The following is a 16,143-nucleotide window of genomic DNA, read 5'->3' as shown; positions in this document are numbered from 1 at the left end:
CGGCGGCCAGGGAGGGGTCAAAGCGATCGACAGAGGATGGGGCTCGGAGAGGCTGTTTCAGAGGGGCTGGTCGGAGGCTCGAAGTTTTCAGATGGACTCAGAGTCCGCTGCGGTCGAGTGCTTCCAATGGTGCTGCATCGGCAAGTTTGCAGCGCTTGGAGGTTCATGGCAGGGAGAGTTTCTCCCTTCTGCCGCCTGCAAGAGATGATGAGGCTATCGGGACTTTGAGACTTTTTTTTACCGTGCCCATGGTCTGCTCTTTATCAAATTACGGTATTGCTTTGCTCTGTTGTAACTATATGTTATAATTATGTGGTTTTGTAAATTTTAGTCTTGGTTTGTCCTGTGTTTTCTTGTGATATCATTCTGGAGGAACGTTGTATCATTTTTAATGCATGCATTTCTAAATGACAATAACCGAGGACTGAGTGTCCTCATAATCTAATCTAATCTAATGCTGCCTCACCTGCTGAGTTCCTCCAGTATGTTTGTTGCTTCTGATTCTAGCATTTGGAGTCTCTTGTGTCTCACCATGTTATCTATAATCATGAGTTCAAATCCCACCATATCAACTAAGGAATTTAAAATGTTTAAAAAGTTTGTATCAAATAATGGTGAGAGATAGTATTTAAATCTCATATGTTTCACTGTGTTTAGTCTGTCTAACCTGGATGACGATCAACATTTCACTGAAATGTAGTTGACTATTAGTTGCCCTCTGAAATGAGTGGGAATATCCTTCAGTTCATAAACAAGTAGCAATGGGCAATTACCATTGGCCTTCACAGGGAAGTCCATGTACGTACAGAAAAGAGATTTGATTATTCTTACTTTGGAGTTTCAATAGGTTAGTAGATCCAATGAACAATGGAGATACAATCCATAAAGATAAAGAGGTCCTGCAGATGCAACCCAGTTTTCATTATTTGGTTACATCTTTGCAGTAATTTCTATTACTGATTCAGGTGTTGGAGATGTTAAAAGGAACATAGAACATAGAAATCTACAGCACATTACAGGCCCTTCAGCCCACAATGTCATGCCGACCACGTAGTATTTGTTAGTAAAGATAGAGAGACGCTATTAACCCACGGAGGCCTGCAAATCAGTAGAATTTTCAAGCCCACAAAGCTGTGAAGGCTCAGTCATTGAATATACACAAGGCTGGAATGGCTGGCTGCTTTCACTATAGGGGAGTCGAGGATTACTTTGTACCGGCGGGAAAGTCAAATTGAGGCTAAGATCTTATTGAATGGCAAAACAGGCTTAAGAGACCATAAGGCCTAATCCTGCTTCTACTTTGTCTGCTTTTAAGTAGTTGGAAATCGATATAAGCTGGTCAGAGATGATGTCAGGAACTAGCTTCACGCACAATGTGAAAATCTATCTAGTTAAAAATTTCCAAGGTTGGCGAATTTTCAATGAGTAATAACATTAAAGATTACAGAACCAAGATGGCTCAGTGGATTTTAGACATCTACCTGTTATAATCTAATTGAATAACAAACGCTTGAGGGATAATTGGACTTGTGCTGTTCTTGTTTTCTATTTAGCTGCTGTCAAACCTCAGAAACATTGTTCCTGTTTTCAAGTATACTTGTGCTATTTGATTACATTTTACATTTACATTTTTACATTGAAAATTAAAACCTCACATGGTTCAATATAAAGAAAGGAAATTAAATGTCCAAATGAATGGTCTTAAATTCGATTCACTCCTTAGAGTCATAAATCACAGAAACAGGCACTTTGGCTCATCAAATTTGCATCGACCATCTAACACCCAATTACTCTAGCGCAACAAACAATCTGCTGGAGCAACTCAGCAGGTCAAACAACAAACCGCTTGTCCTGCTGAGTTTCTCTAACAGATTGTTTGTTGCTCCAGATTTCAGCATCTGCAGTTTCTTCAGTCTCCGTTGGACCCAATTACTCAAATTCTTTCCACATTCTGTACAACTCCTCACCAGATTCTGCCACTCACCCTACACACTAGGAATAATTTAGTGACCAATTAACCTACAGCCCAGATATTTTATGCATCTGGGCGGAAACCCTAACGGTCACAGGGAAAACCGGGCAAGTGTTAGGGTGTATTGTGGAATTATGGTATTTATATATATATAGGCATCCATTAGTCTCATGAGACCATGGATTTGCACCTTGGAAGGTTTCCAGGGCGCAGGTCTGGGCAAAGTTGTATGGAAGACCAGCAGTTGCCCATGCTGAAAGTCTCCCCTCTCCATGCAACCAATGTTGTCCAAGGGAAGGACATTAGGACCCATACAGCTTGGCACCGGTGTCGTCGCAGAACAATGTGTGGTTAAGTGCCTTGCTCAAGGACACACACGCTGCCTCAGCCAAGGCTTGAACTAGCGACCTTCAAATCACTAGACGAACGTCTTAACCGCTTGGCCAAGTGCCAACACTGTGGTATATAGCAAATATTAATTTCAACAGCAACCAGACTTCAGACCTGAACATGGATTGTAGATTGAGTTTAAAATGCAGACCTGAACAATGACGCTCTTGGAGCTGCAGGCAGGAGTCGATTGCAAACAAACAAGCGCTCCATTGACCTGCGATGCCTGCTTATGCACAAATGCAGCCCAAAGTCAGTGGGGATTAACATTCATTTTGGGAGTCTGGCGTGTTGGTGTGAAGATCGAGGTGTTTGAAAATTATTTGCAATTCAAAGGAAGCATTGTAGACACATTGTAACTATAGAATCTTCCTGCTATCACCTCTGACCTTTAGCATATAAAAGGGTCATGTAATATTGGGTCAGGGAGGCCTCTGCTTCCAAAAGTGTCTCCAGTCTAATGCCTGCTTGTTTTGCTGAATGAAGACTTCTATATACACCAGCTTCAGTGTCTGTCCGGTGATTTCATTCACATTCACAATACAAACTCCTCACTGATAGCACCCAAGGTTAGATTGAACCTGGAGCAGTAAGGCAGTAGTTTTTCCAGTGGCTTAATTCTACCACTAAAAATGAAGATAACTTGAGATTCGAGTGCCAGTAATTGGTTGCACCATCAGGTACTAATTCTCTCCAGGCAGGAGAAGGAAAACAATCGCTTCGTTGATGCATGGGCTGAGCAGAAGGATCTCAAAACCTATGGATTTTCTAATCAATACATCCACAGAACATCCTAGCCTCTCGTCAGATCACTGTAGCCTGCATGTTATTTCACACCGTCACCCCAATTCCTGTGGATTCATGGCCCCAGAACTAAAATCCTCACCCTTGCAGGAATAATCTCCAGTCCCTGTTTTGCAAATCTTTCCTCAAGATAACAAAGAAAGAGACTTGCATCTTTACAGCATATTATTTATCCTCAGGGCTTTGCAGCCAATGGCTACCTCTGAATTGTAATTTGTGAATTGCAGTGGACAGTTTGCGTTCAGCAAGCTCCCTCACTGTGTTCAAAGTAAATTTATTAATGAAAGTACATGCTGTATATGTCATGAGGTTCATTTTCTTTCAGGCATTCACAGTAGGTACAAAGAAAAAAGTTAATGAATTAATGGATTAACAAACAACAAACTAAACACAAACACAGACGCACAACCAACCAGTGTGCAAAAGACAACAAGTTGTGCAAATACAAAAAGAAAAACAAAATAATAATAATAAATAAATAACAAATAATATTGGTAACATGACCCTTGGAGTCCTTGAAAGTGAGTCCATAGGTTGTGGAATCAGTTCAGAGTTGAGGTGAGTGAAGCTATCCACTCTAGTTCATGAGCCTGATGGTTGAAAGGTAATAACTGTCCCTGAACCTAATAGTGTGGGACCTAAGGCTTCTACACCTCCTTCCTGATGGCAGCAGTGATTCCAAGTTTCAAAGTACATTTATTATCAAAGTATGTATACAGGATACAACTCTGAGAGTCGTCCTCCCGTAGGCAGCCATGAAATAAACACCATGGAACCCCTTCAAGAGGATATCAAACACCCAACATGCGATAAAAGATCAAATTGCACCAATGGCAAAAAGCAAGTGAACAACACATAGAATACCAAATATCAAACTGGAAGTCCAGTAGTATTCAGCTTAGTTCAGTTCAGTGCTATGCAGCTAGCCCAATGCAGGTCTCAGAGCCAATCCTTGCCGAAGCACCCCAAACCATACCGATCACCCTGATCAAACTGCTCAGAAACAGCAAAAAAAGGTAATGTGAATCCAGAACAAAATGCAAAATGAGCCTCAATTTCCCCCAAAATGAGTCCACAGCCTCGCCGAACAATCTTTGCAAAGTGGACCCCAAGTCTCCTGCACCTTCCTCCAACAGGGAGAGAAAGACTGGCCAAACGCAGGCAGACAATGCTGAACCACCAGTCCTCCGCTCTCACCCTTGCCGACTTCAGCGTTGCTCAACCCCTTAATCGGGGAGAAGCAATGGAGCCAATCATGGGCTTGGGCCCCAGCTCCAGGCCACACATTCATTCTCAACCTCACCAGACTCCCTCAGAGACAGCGAAGTGCCAGAACACTCAATGGGTCCAAAAACATACCATCAAAATGTAAATCAACACACATCAAAGTTGCTGGTGAACGCAGCAGGCCAGGCAGCATCTCTAGGAAGAGGTGCAGTCGACGTTTCGGGCCGAGACCCTTCGTCAGGACTAACTGAAAGAAGAGCTAGTAAGAGAATCTCACCAGTAAGAGATGCTGCCTGGCCTGCTGCGTTCACCAGCAACTTTTGTGTGTGTTGCTTGAAATTCCAGCATCTGCAGGTTTCCTCGTGTTTGCGGTACTAAAATGTAAATCACAGGTTCCAATTACACGCAGCCTAGTAGCAGACCCATATTTGAAAGAAGTAAAGTAAGTAGTTTTGTGAACTGGCTGCAAGTCATCACCACTGGGGAAATTGGTTTTATTTTAATATCTCATCCTATTAACACCTTTGACAAAGCCGCACTCCCTCAGTACTGCACCGGAAGATTGGCTTAGATCACTGCTTATGGTCTTACACAAAGAACTGAATGCATAACTTTCTGATATTAGGACAAGAGTGCTACCAGCTGAAGCATGTGTGATAACATACCCTAAGTTAATCTCAACTGTTTGTCATAGCCTGCTTCTTCAGCAAACCAACGATATATTTGCACCAGCATTGATAGTTGTGCCTTCAACTGTCTAGTCACTAAGGCCTCAAATTCCCTCTCAAAATCATTCTATTTTTCATTCATTTCTCCAGTTCTGACTTAAAACTCAGCTCTTGGTCTCAGGTTGCAGTCACTGTTCCTGCCACAATCACTTTGCAAGCCCGTTTCATATAACAGGACTCAACTTTGAATAAAACCAGGCCCACTAACTTCCCCATGCAGATTCTCCTTCATGTACACTCAGTGGCCACTTTATTAGGTACACGTGTACACCAGGTCATTCCTGCTCGTTAATGCAAACATCCAATCAGCCAATCATGTGGTAGTGACTCAATGCACTAAAGCACGCAGACATGATCAAGAGGTTCAGTTGTTCAGACCGAACAACAGCAAGGGGGAAGAAATGCGATCGAAGTGACTTTGACCATACAATGATTATTGGTGCTAGAAAGGGTGTTTTGAGAAGGTTAGAGACTGCTGACCTCCTGGGATTTGCAGGCACAACTGTCTCCAGAGTTTACAGAGAATGGTGCAAAAAAGCAAAACATCCAGTGAGCAGCAGTTCTGTGGGGGAGAACACCTCATTAATGAGCGAGGTCAAAGGAGAATGGCCAGATTGGTTCATGGTGACAGTAACTCAAATAATAAATGACAACAGTGACATGTAGAAGAGCATCTCTGAACGCACAACACATCGAATCTTGAAGTGGATGGGCTACTGCAGCGGAATACCACTAACATACACACAGTGGCCACTTTATTAGGTACGGGGGTACTTAATAAAATGGCCACTGAATGTAAAAGTAAACATAGGGAAGAATATTCGATTAAGGCAATGTCAGCTTAGATAACACCTCCAATGGAAGGTGATGTTTAGTACTATCTGAATCCTTCAAAAGCATTCAAGCTATGTAATCACAGCCATTTAACAACCATTTTATCCTGCTTAAATTATGTACAAAACAAATTTCATTTTAAAGGATGGTTGTAATATATAAAATCACTCTAAGGTCACAGTGTAAAATGAAGATTTTTCAGATGCACCAGTGTGTGGTTGACAAGATATCAGTAGTAGAGCTCTGCCTTTTGCTAATTCTGGCATGGGAGAGGGTCCAGAGGAGAAGGATCCCTGGAATGAAACAGGTTAACATACAGAGAGCATTAGATGGCTCTGGGCCTGTACTCACTTAAGTTTAGAATGAGGGGTGTATCTCATTGAAAACTGTTAAATATTGAAAGTCCTAGATAGAATGCATGTGGTGAGGATGTTCCCTTTAGTGGGGCGGGGGGCACAGCCTCAGAATAGAAAGGCAACTCCCTTTAGAACACAGATGAGGAGGAATTTCTTTAGCCTGAGTGTGGTGTATCTGTGGAATTCATTACCACAGACGGCTGTGGTGGCCAAGACATTGGGTATATTTAAAGTAGAGGTTGATAGGTTCTTGATTAGTAAGGGTGTCAATGGTTATGGGGAGAAGACAGGAGAATAGGTTGATAATAAATCAGCCATGATGGAAAATAGCCTAATTCTGCTCCTATGTCTTATGGTCTAAAAGTGCTTAACCTCTGTCATACTTCCAGTTAAATTAACAATCCTGCCTTATCACATGATATTGATATTAGTAATCACATTTTCCCCTTTGTCGTGAAAAGTTTGTTTTTACTTCTGAGTTTCCTTAAATTATTGATTGATTAGGATACAGTGCGGAATATTCCCTTCGAGGCTCACTGTCCAGTAGCCCCCTATTTAACTCTAGCCTAATCACGGGACAATTTACAATGACCAATTAACCTATTAACTGGTGGGTGTCTGGACTGTGGGAGGAAACCAGGTCACCCGGAGGAAACCCACGCAGTCACGGGGAGAACATTCAAGCTCCTTACAGATAGTGGTGAGAAATTAACCCAGGTTGCTGGTACTGTAAAGCATTGTGCTAACCACTACACTACAGTGCTGCCATATTTACCATATTTGCAGATTTGAAATTCAGAGGTTATAGGCCAAAATAAAGATTGATACAGGCAGCATATCTTTACTTAGATAAGTGTCCCAAAACTGCTCACAGTACTCCAAGTGCAGTCTGTCCAAAGCCTTATAAAGCCTCAGGACTATCTCCTTGCTTTTCATATTCTAGTCCTCTCTAATTGTATGCTAGGGAAGGCAAACCTGGCGAACAACTCAACCAGCAAGTTAACCTTGAGGGAATCTTACATGAGATTCCCTAGTCCCTTTGCACCTCTGATGTCTGAATTTACTGAGATGTGGAAATGATCTTACACTTACCTGAAGTGTATGGATCCCAGATTGATGGTCTCCAAATTGTAAACCGGCAATTCAGATTAAAGCACAAAAGCAGGCCCTTTGCCACAACTTGTCCATGCCAACCAAGATGCCCATCTAAGCTCATCTCATTTGCCATTATTTGGCCCTTGTTCCCTAAGGTTTTCCTGTCCATGCACCCTCGAAGTGTTATTTGAATGTTATTACTGTACTTGCTTCGACCACTTCCTCAGGCAGCTCGTTCCATATATGCCCCAGACTCTGTGATAAACTTGCTCCTCAGGTTTCTTTTAGAACACACAACAGTACAGAATAGGAATGGCCCTATGACCCATAATGTTGGGAACTAATTAGCTGGTGACATAAAATCCCTTCTGCCTGTAAATGGTTCAAATCCCCTCATTCTCTGCGTATCCATGTGCCTATCTAAGAGCCTCATAAACACCTCAGTTACATCTGCCTCCATAAATGCATCCACTGCCATCTCAGACACCACATTCCAGGCACCTTCCTTTCTCTATTAAAAAAAAATGTGCCCTGAACACCTCCTTTGAAACTTGGCCCATTCTAGAAATGTATGTCCCGAGAATAAAACTTTTCGTTCTGGAATAAGGGTACCATCCGTCCATCGATTTATGTCACAACCTTACAACATCTCTATCAAGTCTTTTCACAGCTTCTGCCATTCCAGAGAAAAGAACTCTGCTTCGTCTAACATCTCCTTATAGTACATGCCCTTTACTCCAGGCTACACCCCAGTAAACCTCTTCTGCACCTTGTCCATGTCCCTACATTCTTCTTATCATGGGGTGACCAGAGTAGAATGCAATACTCGAGATGAAGCCTAAACAGTAAAGAGATGAATGGTCTTCAGCAAGGCAGTAGTGATCCTTTGGAATTCCTCAGCTGCAGAGAATATTCAAGTCAGCAGTAGTTTTTCTGATGTTAAAAGAATCAAGGGAAATGGGGTCAGTGCAGGAATTCATTGGCCAGTCAGTCAGTCATTGAGGTCACATCATTCTCCACTCCCCAACAACCCAGCTTTCACTTAGTCTCACCTATCAACTGCCAGCTTGTAGTCCTAACCCTCCCCCATCTTCTTATTCTGGTCTCTGTCCTCTTCATTTTCAGTCCTGATGAAGGGTCTCAGCCTGAAGCATTTATTCCTCTTCAGATTCCCCTTAAATATTTAACCTTTCTACCAAACCCTACGACCTTTTGTTGCCATCTCACCCAAACTGAGAGAGAAATCTATGGAGGTTTATAAACAATCAGTGTTTATTAGTCTGCTCCAAGAGAACCACAGCCTTGTCATGGTTTGGAAACTCGTATGCCTCAATGACCTGGACAGCTATGTTGGCTGGAGTCAGGGCTTTATGCTTTGGCTCTTGGTAGGGTCACCCATGCCAAGCAGGTCAAGAGGTAGAGGGCAGGCTAAGAGTGGTCCACTGGTCCTCCAAGTTCAGGAGTTCATCTTAAGGCTACCAACCCCAACTGGTAAAATAAAATTGTAACAGAAACAGCAATGAAGAATCCTTCTACATCTGTGTGAAACCGTATTCCTGAGTCTCTACCCAGGACTTGCATGACTGACAGGAGTGAAAACCGAGCTACTGACATGATGAGGGAAGCCCTGAACATCACCAGAGATGGAGGACCTTCATTGCTACCCTGAACAGCAGCTTCATTGCTACCCTGAACAGCAGCAGCGTAATGGGCAGTAGAAAGTTTATTTGTCTAAATCTTTGGGTATATTTAACCAAAGTCATTGGGTTACCAGAGACCACAAGTCATTGGGTATACAGTATTTAAAGTAGAGGTTGATGGGTTCTTAATTAGTAAGCCCATCAAAGGTTATGGGGAAAAGGAAGGAGAGGGAAACTAAATCAGCCATGATAGAATGATGGAGCAGACGCGAGGGGCTGAATGGCCTAGTTCTGCTTCTATGGTCTTATAGTAATAAATAGTTACCTGGCTCAGCAGGCATGAATGCTTCCTCAGGGCATGTACAATCTAACTGATAATGTACTCTGGCTTGTACACCAATGGCCTGTGGCAAGGTCATGTTTAAACAGAGTCAGGCAAGATTACAGAGAGCAAAGAGACTGTAGAGACACATCACCCCATCAGAGGAGTTTGAATGTGCCGCAAGGTTCATACTTCTCTGCTGCATTGTTTCCTATCCCGCTCCCGCTGACACAAAGGACAATCTATCACCTGAAGGTTGCATGTCTCAAGCAACTAGACTGATCTCCAATGAAAGATGGAGGAATTGAAGTAAACACAGTCTTAAAAAGTGAATCAGGAGGGGCATTCAGCATATCTGTTACCCGTAATATTGAGAACAATGAGCTGAATACGGGGAGGGAGAGGGAGAGAGGGAAAGAGGGAGAGAGGAGAGAGAGAGGAGAAAGAGAGGAGAGAGTGGAGAGAGAGCGAGGAGGGAGAGAGAGAGAGAGGAGGGAGAGAGGAGAAAGAGAGAGGAGAGAGGAAAGAGAGAGAGAGGAGGGAGAAAGTGAGTGTGTGTGAGAGAGAGACAGAGATAGAGATAGACAGATAGATAAAGATAGAGATATGGAGATAGAACCAAGTGGATTGGTAGAATGGAAAAGAATACAAGGTACTACTAGAAATTATCCCTGATCTTCAATTGCCGTAGCCCATCTACTTAAAGATTTGACACGTTGTGCATTCAAAGATACTCTTCAGCAAACCACTGTTGTAACATGTGGTTATTTGAGTTACTGTCACCTTCCTGCCAGCTTGAACCAGTCTGGCCATTCTCCCCTGACCTCTCTCATTTTCACCCACTAAACTGCTGCTCACTGGATTTTCTTTGTTTTTCGCATCATTTTCAGTCAACTCAAGAGACTGTTGTGTGTGAAAATCCCAGGAAAGCAGCAGTTTCTGAAATACTCAAACAATACTATTTGGAACCAACAATCATTCCATGATCAAAGTCACTTAGATCATATTTCTTCCCCATTCTGTTGTTTGGTCTGAACAACAAATGAACCTTTTGACCAATGCCTGCATGCTCGCATGCATTGAGTTGCTGCCATATGATTGGCTGATTTTATATTATTTGCATCAACAAGCAGATTTAGAGCAGTACCTAATAAAGTGGCCACTAAGTATATCTGTATGCATGTATTTTTCTTATAAAGCTTTTGTTCAAAAATGTAATTAATTTCATCTTTTAAGCAAATATTTTTCTATTTTAATAGATCCCAGGCGATTTTGAATGCCTATGAACACCAAGGATGTTCAGTAATAGTGACAGCCTTCATAGCTGGGGAGTCTGAGGCTGGACCTCTCATTGGAGGGGGGAAGGGTTGCTTCAATGCTGTTTTGACAGCATACTGGAAGAAGCCCTGCAAAGCCATGAGCCTTGCAAAGTGCTTGGAGCTGTGCTCCCAGCAGAAGACTAACACAGAATCACTTTGGTCTAGACACAGTCACATAGCAGACTTGGAGCAGTGATCTTGGAGTATTGTTTAAAAACAAATATGATCAAGGTGGCAGAATCTAGTAAATTGGACTCAGAACGCATACATACCCAGGAATGGGAGGGGCTAACTTTGAAGCGATGGTCCAAGTAGCCTTTGCTTCCTGAGTTTGTGAATCACCTGTTTTTCTTTCTTATCCTGATAGGCAGCAGGCCAATTCTGAACCATTCACCTTCTTTCTGACGGAACTGATATTCTCTGCAGCAGTTTATGTCTTTTGGAGTGTCGTCTTTTTAGCTTCCTCATGGTGATCCACATATTAAGAAGGCTGGTTCAAATTTCTGCTTCCAGAATAACATGAATGGCTTTAGACTGGCTGCTTCTTTAATAAATTCCCTGAATTTCCTTCCCATTGAAGTCAAAAACCATGCGAGTCAGTTAAACATTGTCTATCTCCAGCAAATCCTTCTAGAGGACCACAAACTTGTTGTGGTTTGGAGACTTGCATGCCTCAATGACCTGGAGAGCTATGTTGGCTGGAGTCAGGGTTCTTGGTAGGGTCACTCATACCAAACAGGTCAAAGGGTGCGGCCTCCTCTACATCGGTGAAACCCGACGCAGATTAGGGAACTGCTTCGTCGAGCACCTCCGCTCCGTGCGCCAAAACAGACAGGATCTCCCAGTGGTCACCCACTTCAACTCTGCTTCCCACTCCCATTCAGATATGTCCATACATGGCCTCCTCTACTGCCATGATGAGGCTAAACTCAGGTTGGAGGAGCAACACCTCATATATCCTCTAGGTAGTCTACAGCCCCTTGGTATGAACATAGAATTCTCCAACTTCCGGTAATTCCCTCCTCCTCCCTTCTATCCCTATCTCACTCTGCCCCCTCCCCCAGCTGCCTAATACCTCCCTCATGGTTCCGCCTCCTTCTACTACCCATTGTGTTTTCCCCTATTCCTTCTTCACCTTTCCTTATCACCTCCCTGCCTCCCCTCCCCCACACCTTTATCTTTCCTCTTACTGGTTTTTCACCTGGAACCTACTAGTCTTCTCCTTCCCACCCTCCCCCCACCTTCTTTATAGGGCCTCTGCACCTTCCCCCTACAGTCCTGACGAAGGGTTCTGGCCCGAAACGTCGACCAATCTTTTCCACGGATGCTGCCCGACCTGCTGAGCTTCTCCAGCATTTGTGAGGTCAAAGGGTAGAGGCCAGTCTAAGAATTGTCTACTTGTCGTCCAGATTCAGGGGTTCAGCTCAGGGCTAACAAGCCTGACTGGTAAAACTAAATTGTTATGGAGACAGTAATGAAGAATCCTTCTACATCTGAGTGCTATGTAGATCCTGAGTCTCCACCTGGGACTTATGTGACTGACAGTAGTGAAAACCGAGAGGAGGCTATTGACATGATAAATGAAGCCTTGAATGCCACCAGAGATGGAGGATCTTCTTTGTTGCCCTAAATGCCAGCAGCAAAACGGGCAGTAATTATCTCTAGAAAATGCTAAGATTAAGCCTTAGATGTCAGACCTTCAGACGTACAACAATAACTCAATGAAAATTGACATTAAAACAACAGCCACATGGATCATGTATTGTTTAGGTTCTCTTACCCTATTGCCTTCATACTTAGGCCGACTGTGGTTTCCTTTCGTTGTCCTTTCTTGCAGCTTCTTCTGCATTTGTGGCCCTCTCCCAAAGAAGATGTAGTTGACAAATGCATACTCAAGCAAGGCCAAGAAAACAAACACAAAGCACCCCATCAGGTACAAGTCGATGGCCTTGACATAGGGGATCTTTGGAAGGGTCTCTCTCAGATGAGTATTGATGGTTGTCATAGTCAGCACAGTAGTGATTCCTATAGAGAATTACAAACAGGATTTAGCAATCTATGTGTTAATGAGGCGTGGTGAGAATTGCCAAAATCTTTAAGAACCTTTGGGACATGAGATAGCAGAATTTAGAAAAGGAAGCATTGGAAAAAGATAAAATATAATTGGCATCCAAAAACACAAGATCAGAATCAGGTTTAATATTACTGACATTTGTCATGAAATTTGTTGCTTTGTGGGAGCATTAAAAATAGTATAACATAGAGTAAGGAATATACACATAAATTAAATTAAACAAGTAGTGCAAAAAGAGAGCAAAAACAGTGAGTTTGTGTTCATGAGTTAGTTCATTGTCTATTCAGAAAACTGAGTGCTTGGGAAGCTGTTCACATTTCTTCTCATTTCCTACCCTTCAGGGTTTGAATTTGATTGAGATATAGCTCCTCAAAATAATGGTCATACTAAAATCTTGCCTGTTATTCTAATTTGTTATCATGTTTTGTGATGACATGGAAAAGTCCCTTTTGACTCACTGAGTCTATGCCAGTTCACAGATCAATCCTATTCCTGAATAATCTATTCTCCCTATAGCTCCTCCCAGATTCTACCACTCACCTACACATGAGGGACAAATGACAGTGGCCAATTGACCTTTCAACCTGCATGCCTTTTGGGATATGGGAGGAAACCAAAGGTCCCAGAGAATATAAGAACAAAAAAAACATAAGAAATAGGAGCAGAAGTATGGATCTGGCCATTCGAGCCTGCTTGCCATTCAATAAGATCATGGCTGGCCAGGCTGTGGACTCAGCTCCACCTACCTGCTTTTCCCCCATAACCCTTAATTCCCCTGCTATGCAAAAATAGATCCAACTGTGGTTTAAGTATATTTAATGAGGTAGCCTTTACTGTCTCCCTGAGGAGAGAATTCCACAGATTCTCTACTCTTTGGGAAAAGCATTTTCTCCTTATCTCCATCCTAAATCTATTCCCCCAAATTTCGAGGCGATGTGCAGTAGTTCTAGTCTCACTTACCAGTGGAAACAACTTTTGTGCCTCCCTCTTATCTATCCCTTTCATAAGTTCATGCTTCTCTAAGATTCTGTCTCATTTTTTCTGAACTGCAGCAAGTATAATCCCAGGTGACCTCAATTTCTGAGTTCATAGAAACATCGAAAGCCTACAGCACAATACAGGCCCTTCACTCACAAAGCTGTGCCGAACAAGTCCTTACTTTAGAAATTACCTAGGGCTACCCATAGCCCTCTATTTTTCTAAGTTTCATGTACTTATCCAGGAGTCTTTTAAAAGACCCTATCGTATCTGCCTCCACCACCGTCGCCAGCAACCCACTCCACGCACTCACCACTCTTTGCATAAAAATCCTACCCCTGCCATCTCCTCTGTACCTACTTCCAAGCACCTTAAACCTGTGCCCCCTTGGCAGTCATTTCAGCCTGGGAAAAAGCCTCCAACTATCCACACAATCAATGCCTCTCATCACCTTATGCACCTCTATCAGGTCACCTCTCATTCTCCATCGCTCCAAGGAGAAAAGGCCAAGTTCACTCAACATGTTCTCATAAGGCATGCTCCCCAATCCTGACAACATCCTTGTAAATCTCCCCTGTACCCTTTCTATAGTTTCCACATCCTTCCTGTAGTGAGGCGACCAGAACTGAGCACAGTACTCCAGGTGGATAGGGGTCCTATACAGCTGCTACAGTACCTCTCGGCTCCTAAACTCAATCCCATAATTGATGAAGGCCAATGCACCATATGCTTTCTTAACCACAGAGTCAACCTGTGTAGCAGCTTTGAGTGTCTTATGGACTCGGACCCCAAGATCCCTCTGATCCTCCACACTGCCAAGAGTCTTACCATTAATACTACATTCTGCCATCATATTTGACCTAGCAAAATGAACCACCTCACACTTATCTGAGTTGAACTCCTACTGCCCACATATTGTATGTGTTGCTTTGGATTTCCAGCATCAGCAGATTTTCTCGTGTTCTCAATTTCTCTTCATAAACTAACACTATCAACTCTGGAATCAACCTCCTCTGCACCACCTCCAAAGCTAGTATTATCTTTCCTGAAGAAAGAAGACCAGAAATGCAAACAGTACCCCAGGTGCAGCCTCCCAGTATCCTGTACAGTTGCATCATAACCTCCCTATATGGTCACAAGGAGAACCTGTAAACACACTTCACATAGATAACGCTGGAGGTCAGGATTGAACCTGGGTCTCTGTGAGGCAGCTGTGCCACCGTGCTATCAAAACCAAGCCTTTGCTGCATGTTAGCAGGAGTGAGGTATAACTGCTCGCTGGATACTTAATCCTGTGCATTAACCGATACAACATAACACACTAGTAGGAAAAGTACTTGACAGTTGTTCTAGCTGCTCATGGACTTATTAGATGCAACTACTGGGAACCAATTAGGTGTCGACTCTGTCAGGGTTTTTCAACTAATTTACCATCTCATCCCACTTTCAAAGATCAATGGTCATTCGACCAGTATCACCGTGCCTGAGATTCAGGAACTCAATGCTAATTAGGAATTAAATCCAGAGTTTTCAGTTTGCAAGCTCATTAATATAATATGCTCTGCATTGACTATTGTGACAGACAACTGTACTTTTACTCATGGTCACAACTTCCACCCCACTGTTTCAAGGCTATTGAATATTGAGCCTTGTACAACAAGATGGACTCTTGCCCTCAAAGTCTACCTTGTTATTATCTTGCACCTTATTGTTTACTGCACTGCACTTTCTCTATATCTGTTACACTTTGTTCTACTTCCATCATTAAGGATTCCCATCACACAAGACATGTTCTCTTCCTATTCCACCATTAGAGACTCTGAAGGCACATATGCAATGTTTTAGGGACACTGTGTTCCTCTCTGCCAACAAATTTCTGAACAAACAGTGAACACTACCTCATTATTCACATATACAGTATGTACAGTACAGTGCAAGTCTTAGGCACTCTGGATTTTTTATCTGGTTTCAGATGGTATGGCCTCTAGAAAGCCCTGATCTCAACATCACTGTGGCCGTCTAACATTACCTGTGGAGACAGAAGCAAGCAAAGACAGTCGAAGTCTGCAGAGGAGCCGTAGCAAGTTCTCCAAGATGTTTGGAATAACCCACATAGATATTTACTTTCTTTCTTTCTTTTTAAATCTTTTTATTAATTTTCAAAATTATGAACTCAATAACAAAGTTGGTACAAAGAGATTGGAATAATGTTAATCAGCATATATAAAATGAATTTTAAGTAACATAGATATAAAAGACTTCCAAACTCATAATGAAATTAGTCATTAAAAAAAGAAATAAAAAGAAAAAAAATATATAAACAAAAAAAACCCCAAAAGAAAAAGAGAAAAACAAAACCCCAAAAAAAGCAAAACAGGGCTAGACCAATAGATATTTAAAAACT

The 16,143-nt window shown here is 42.5% G+C and overlaps 1 protein-coding gene across 1 annotated transcript in view; it reads right to left on the bottom strand.

Moving 5' to 3' along the window:
* The window catches only part of gabrb3 (gamma-aminobutyric acid type A receptor subunit beta3), a 383,905-nt gene that overhangs the window by 17,515 nt on the left and 350,247 nt on the right, over nucleotides 1-16,143 (bottom strand). Inside the window, exon 8 of the mRNA XM_072264245.1 lies at nucleotides 12,468-12,712. Within this exon, the coding sequence (XP_072120346.1) occupies nucleotides 12,468-12,712 (245 nt within the window). The remainder of the gene's footprint in view (nucleotides 1-12,467; nucleotides 12,713-16,143) is intronic.

The sequence above is a fragment of the Mobula birostris genome, chromosome 7 (assembly GCF_030028105.1).
Source record: "Mobula birostris isolate sMobBir1 chromosome 7, sMobBir1.hap1, whole genome shotgun sequence".
Lineage (NCBI taxonomy): Eukaryota > Metazoa > Chordata > Chondrichthyes > Myliobatiformes > Myliobatidae > Mobula > Mobula birostris.
Note: the sequence above shows the minus strand (reverse complement) of the source record. Positions and strands in the feature narration are given on the sequence as shown.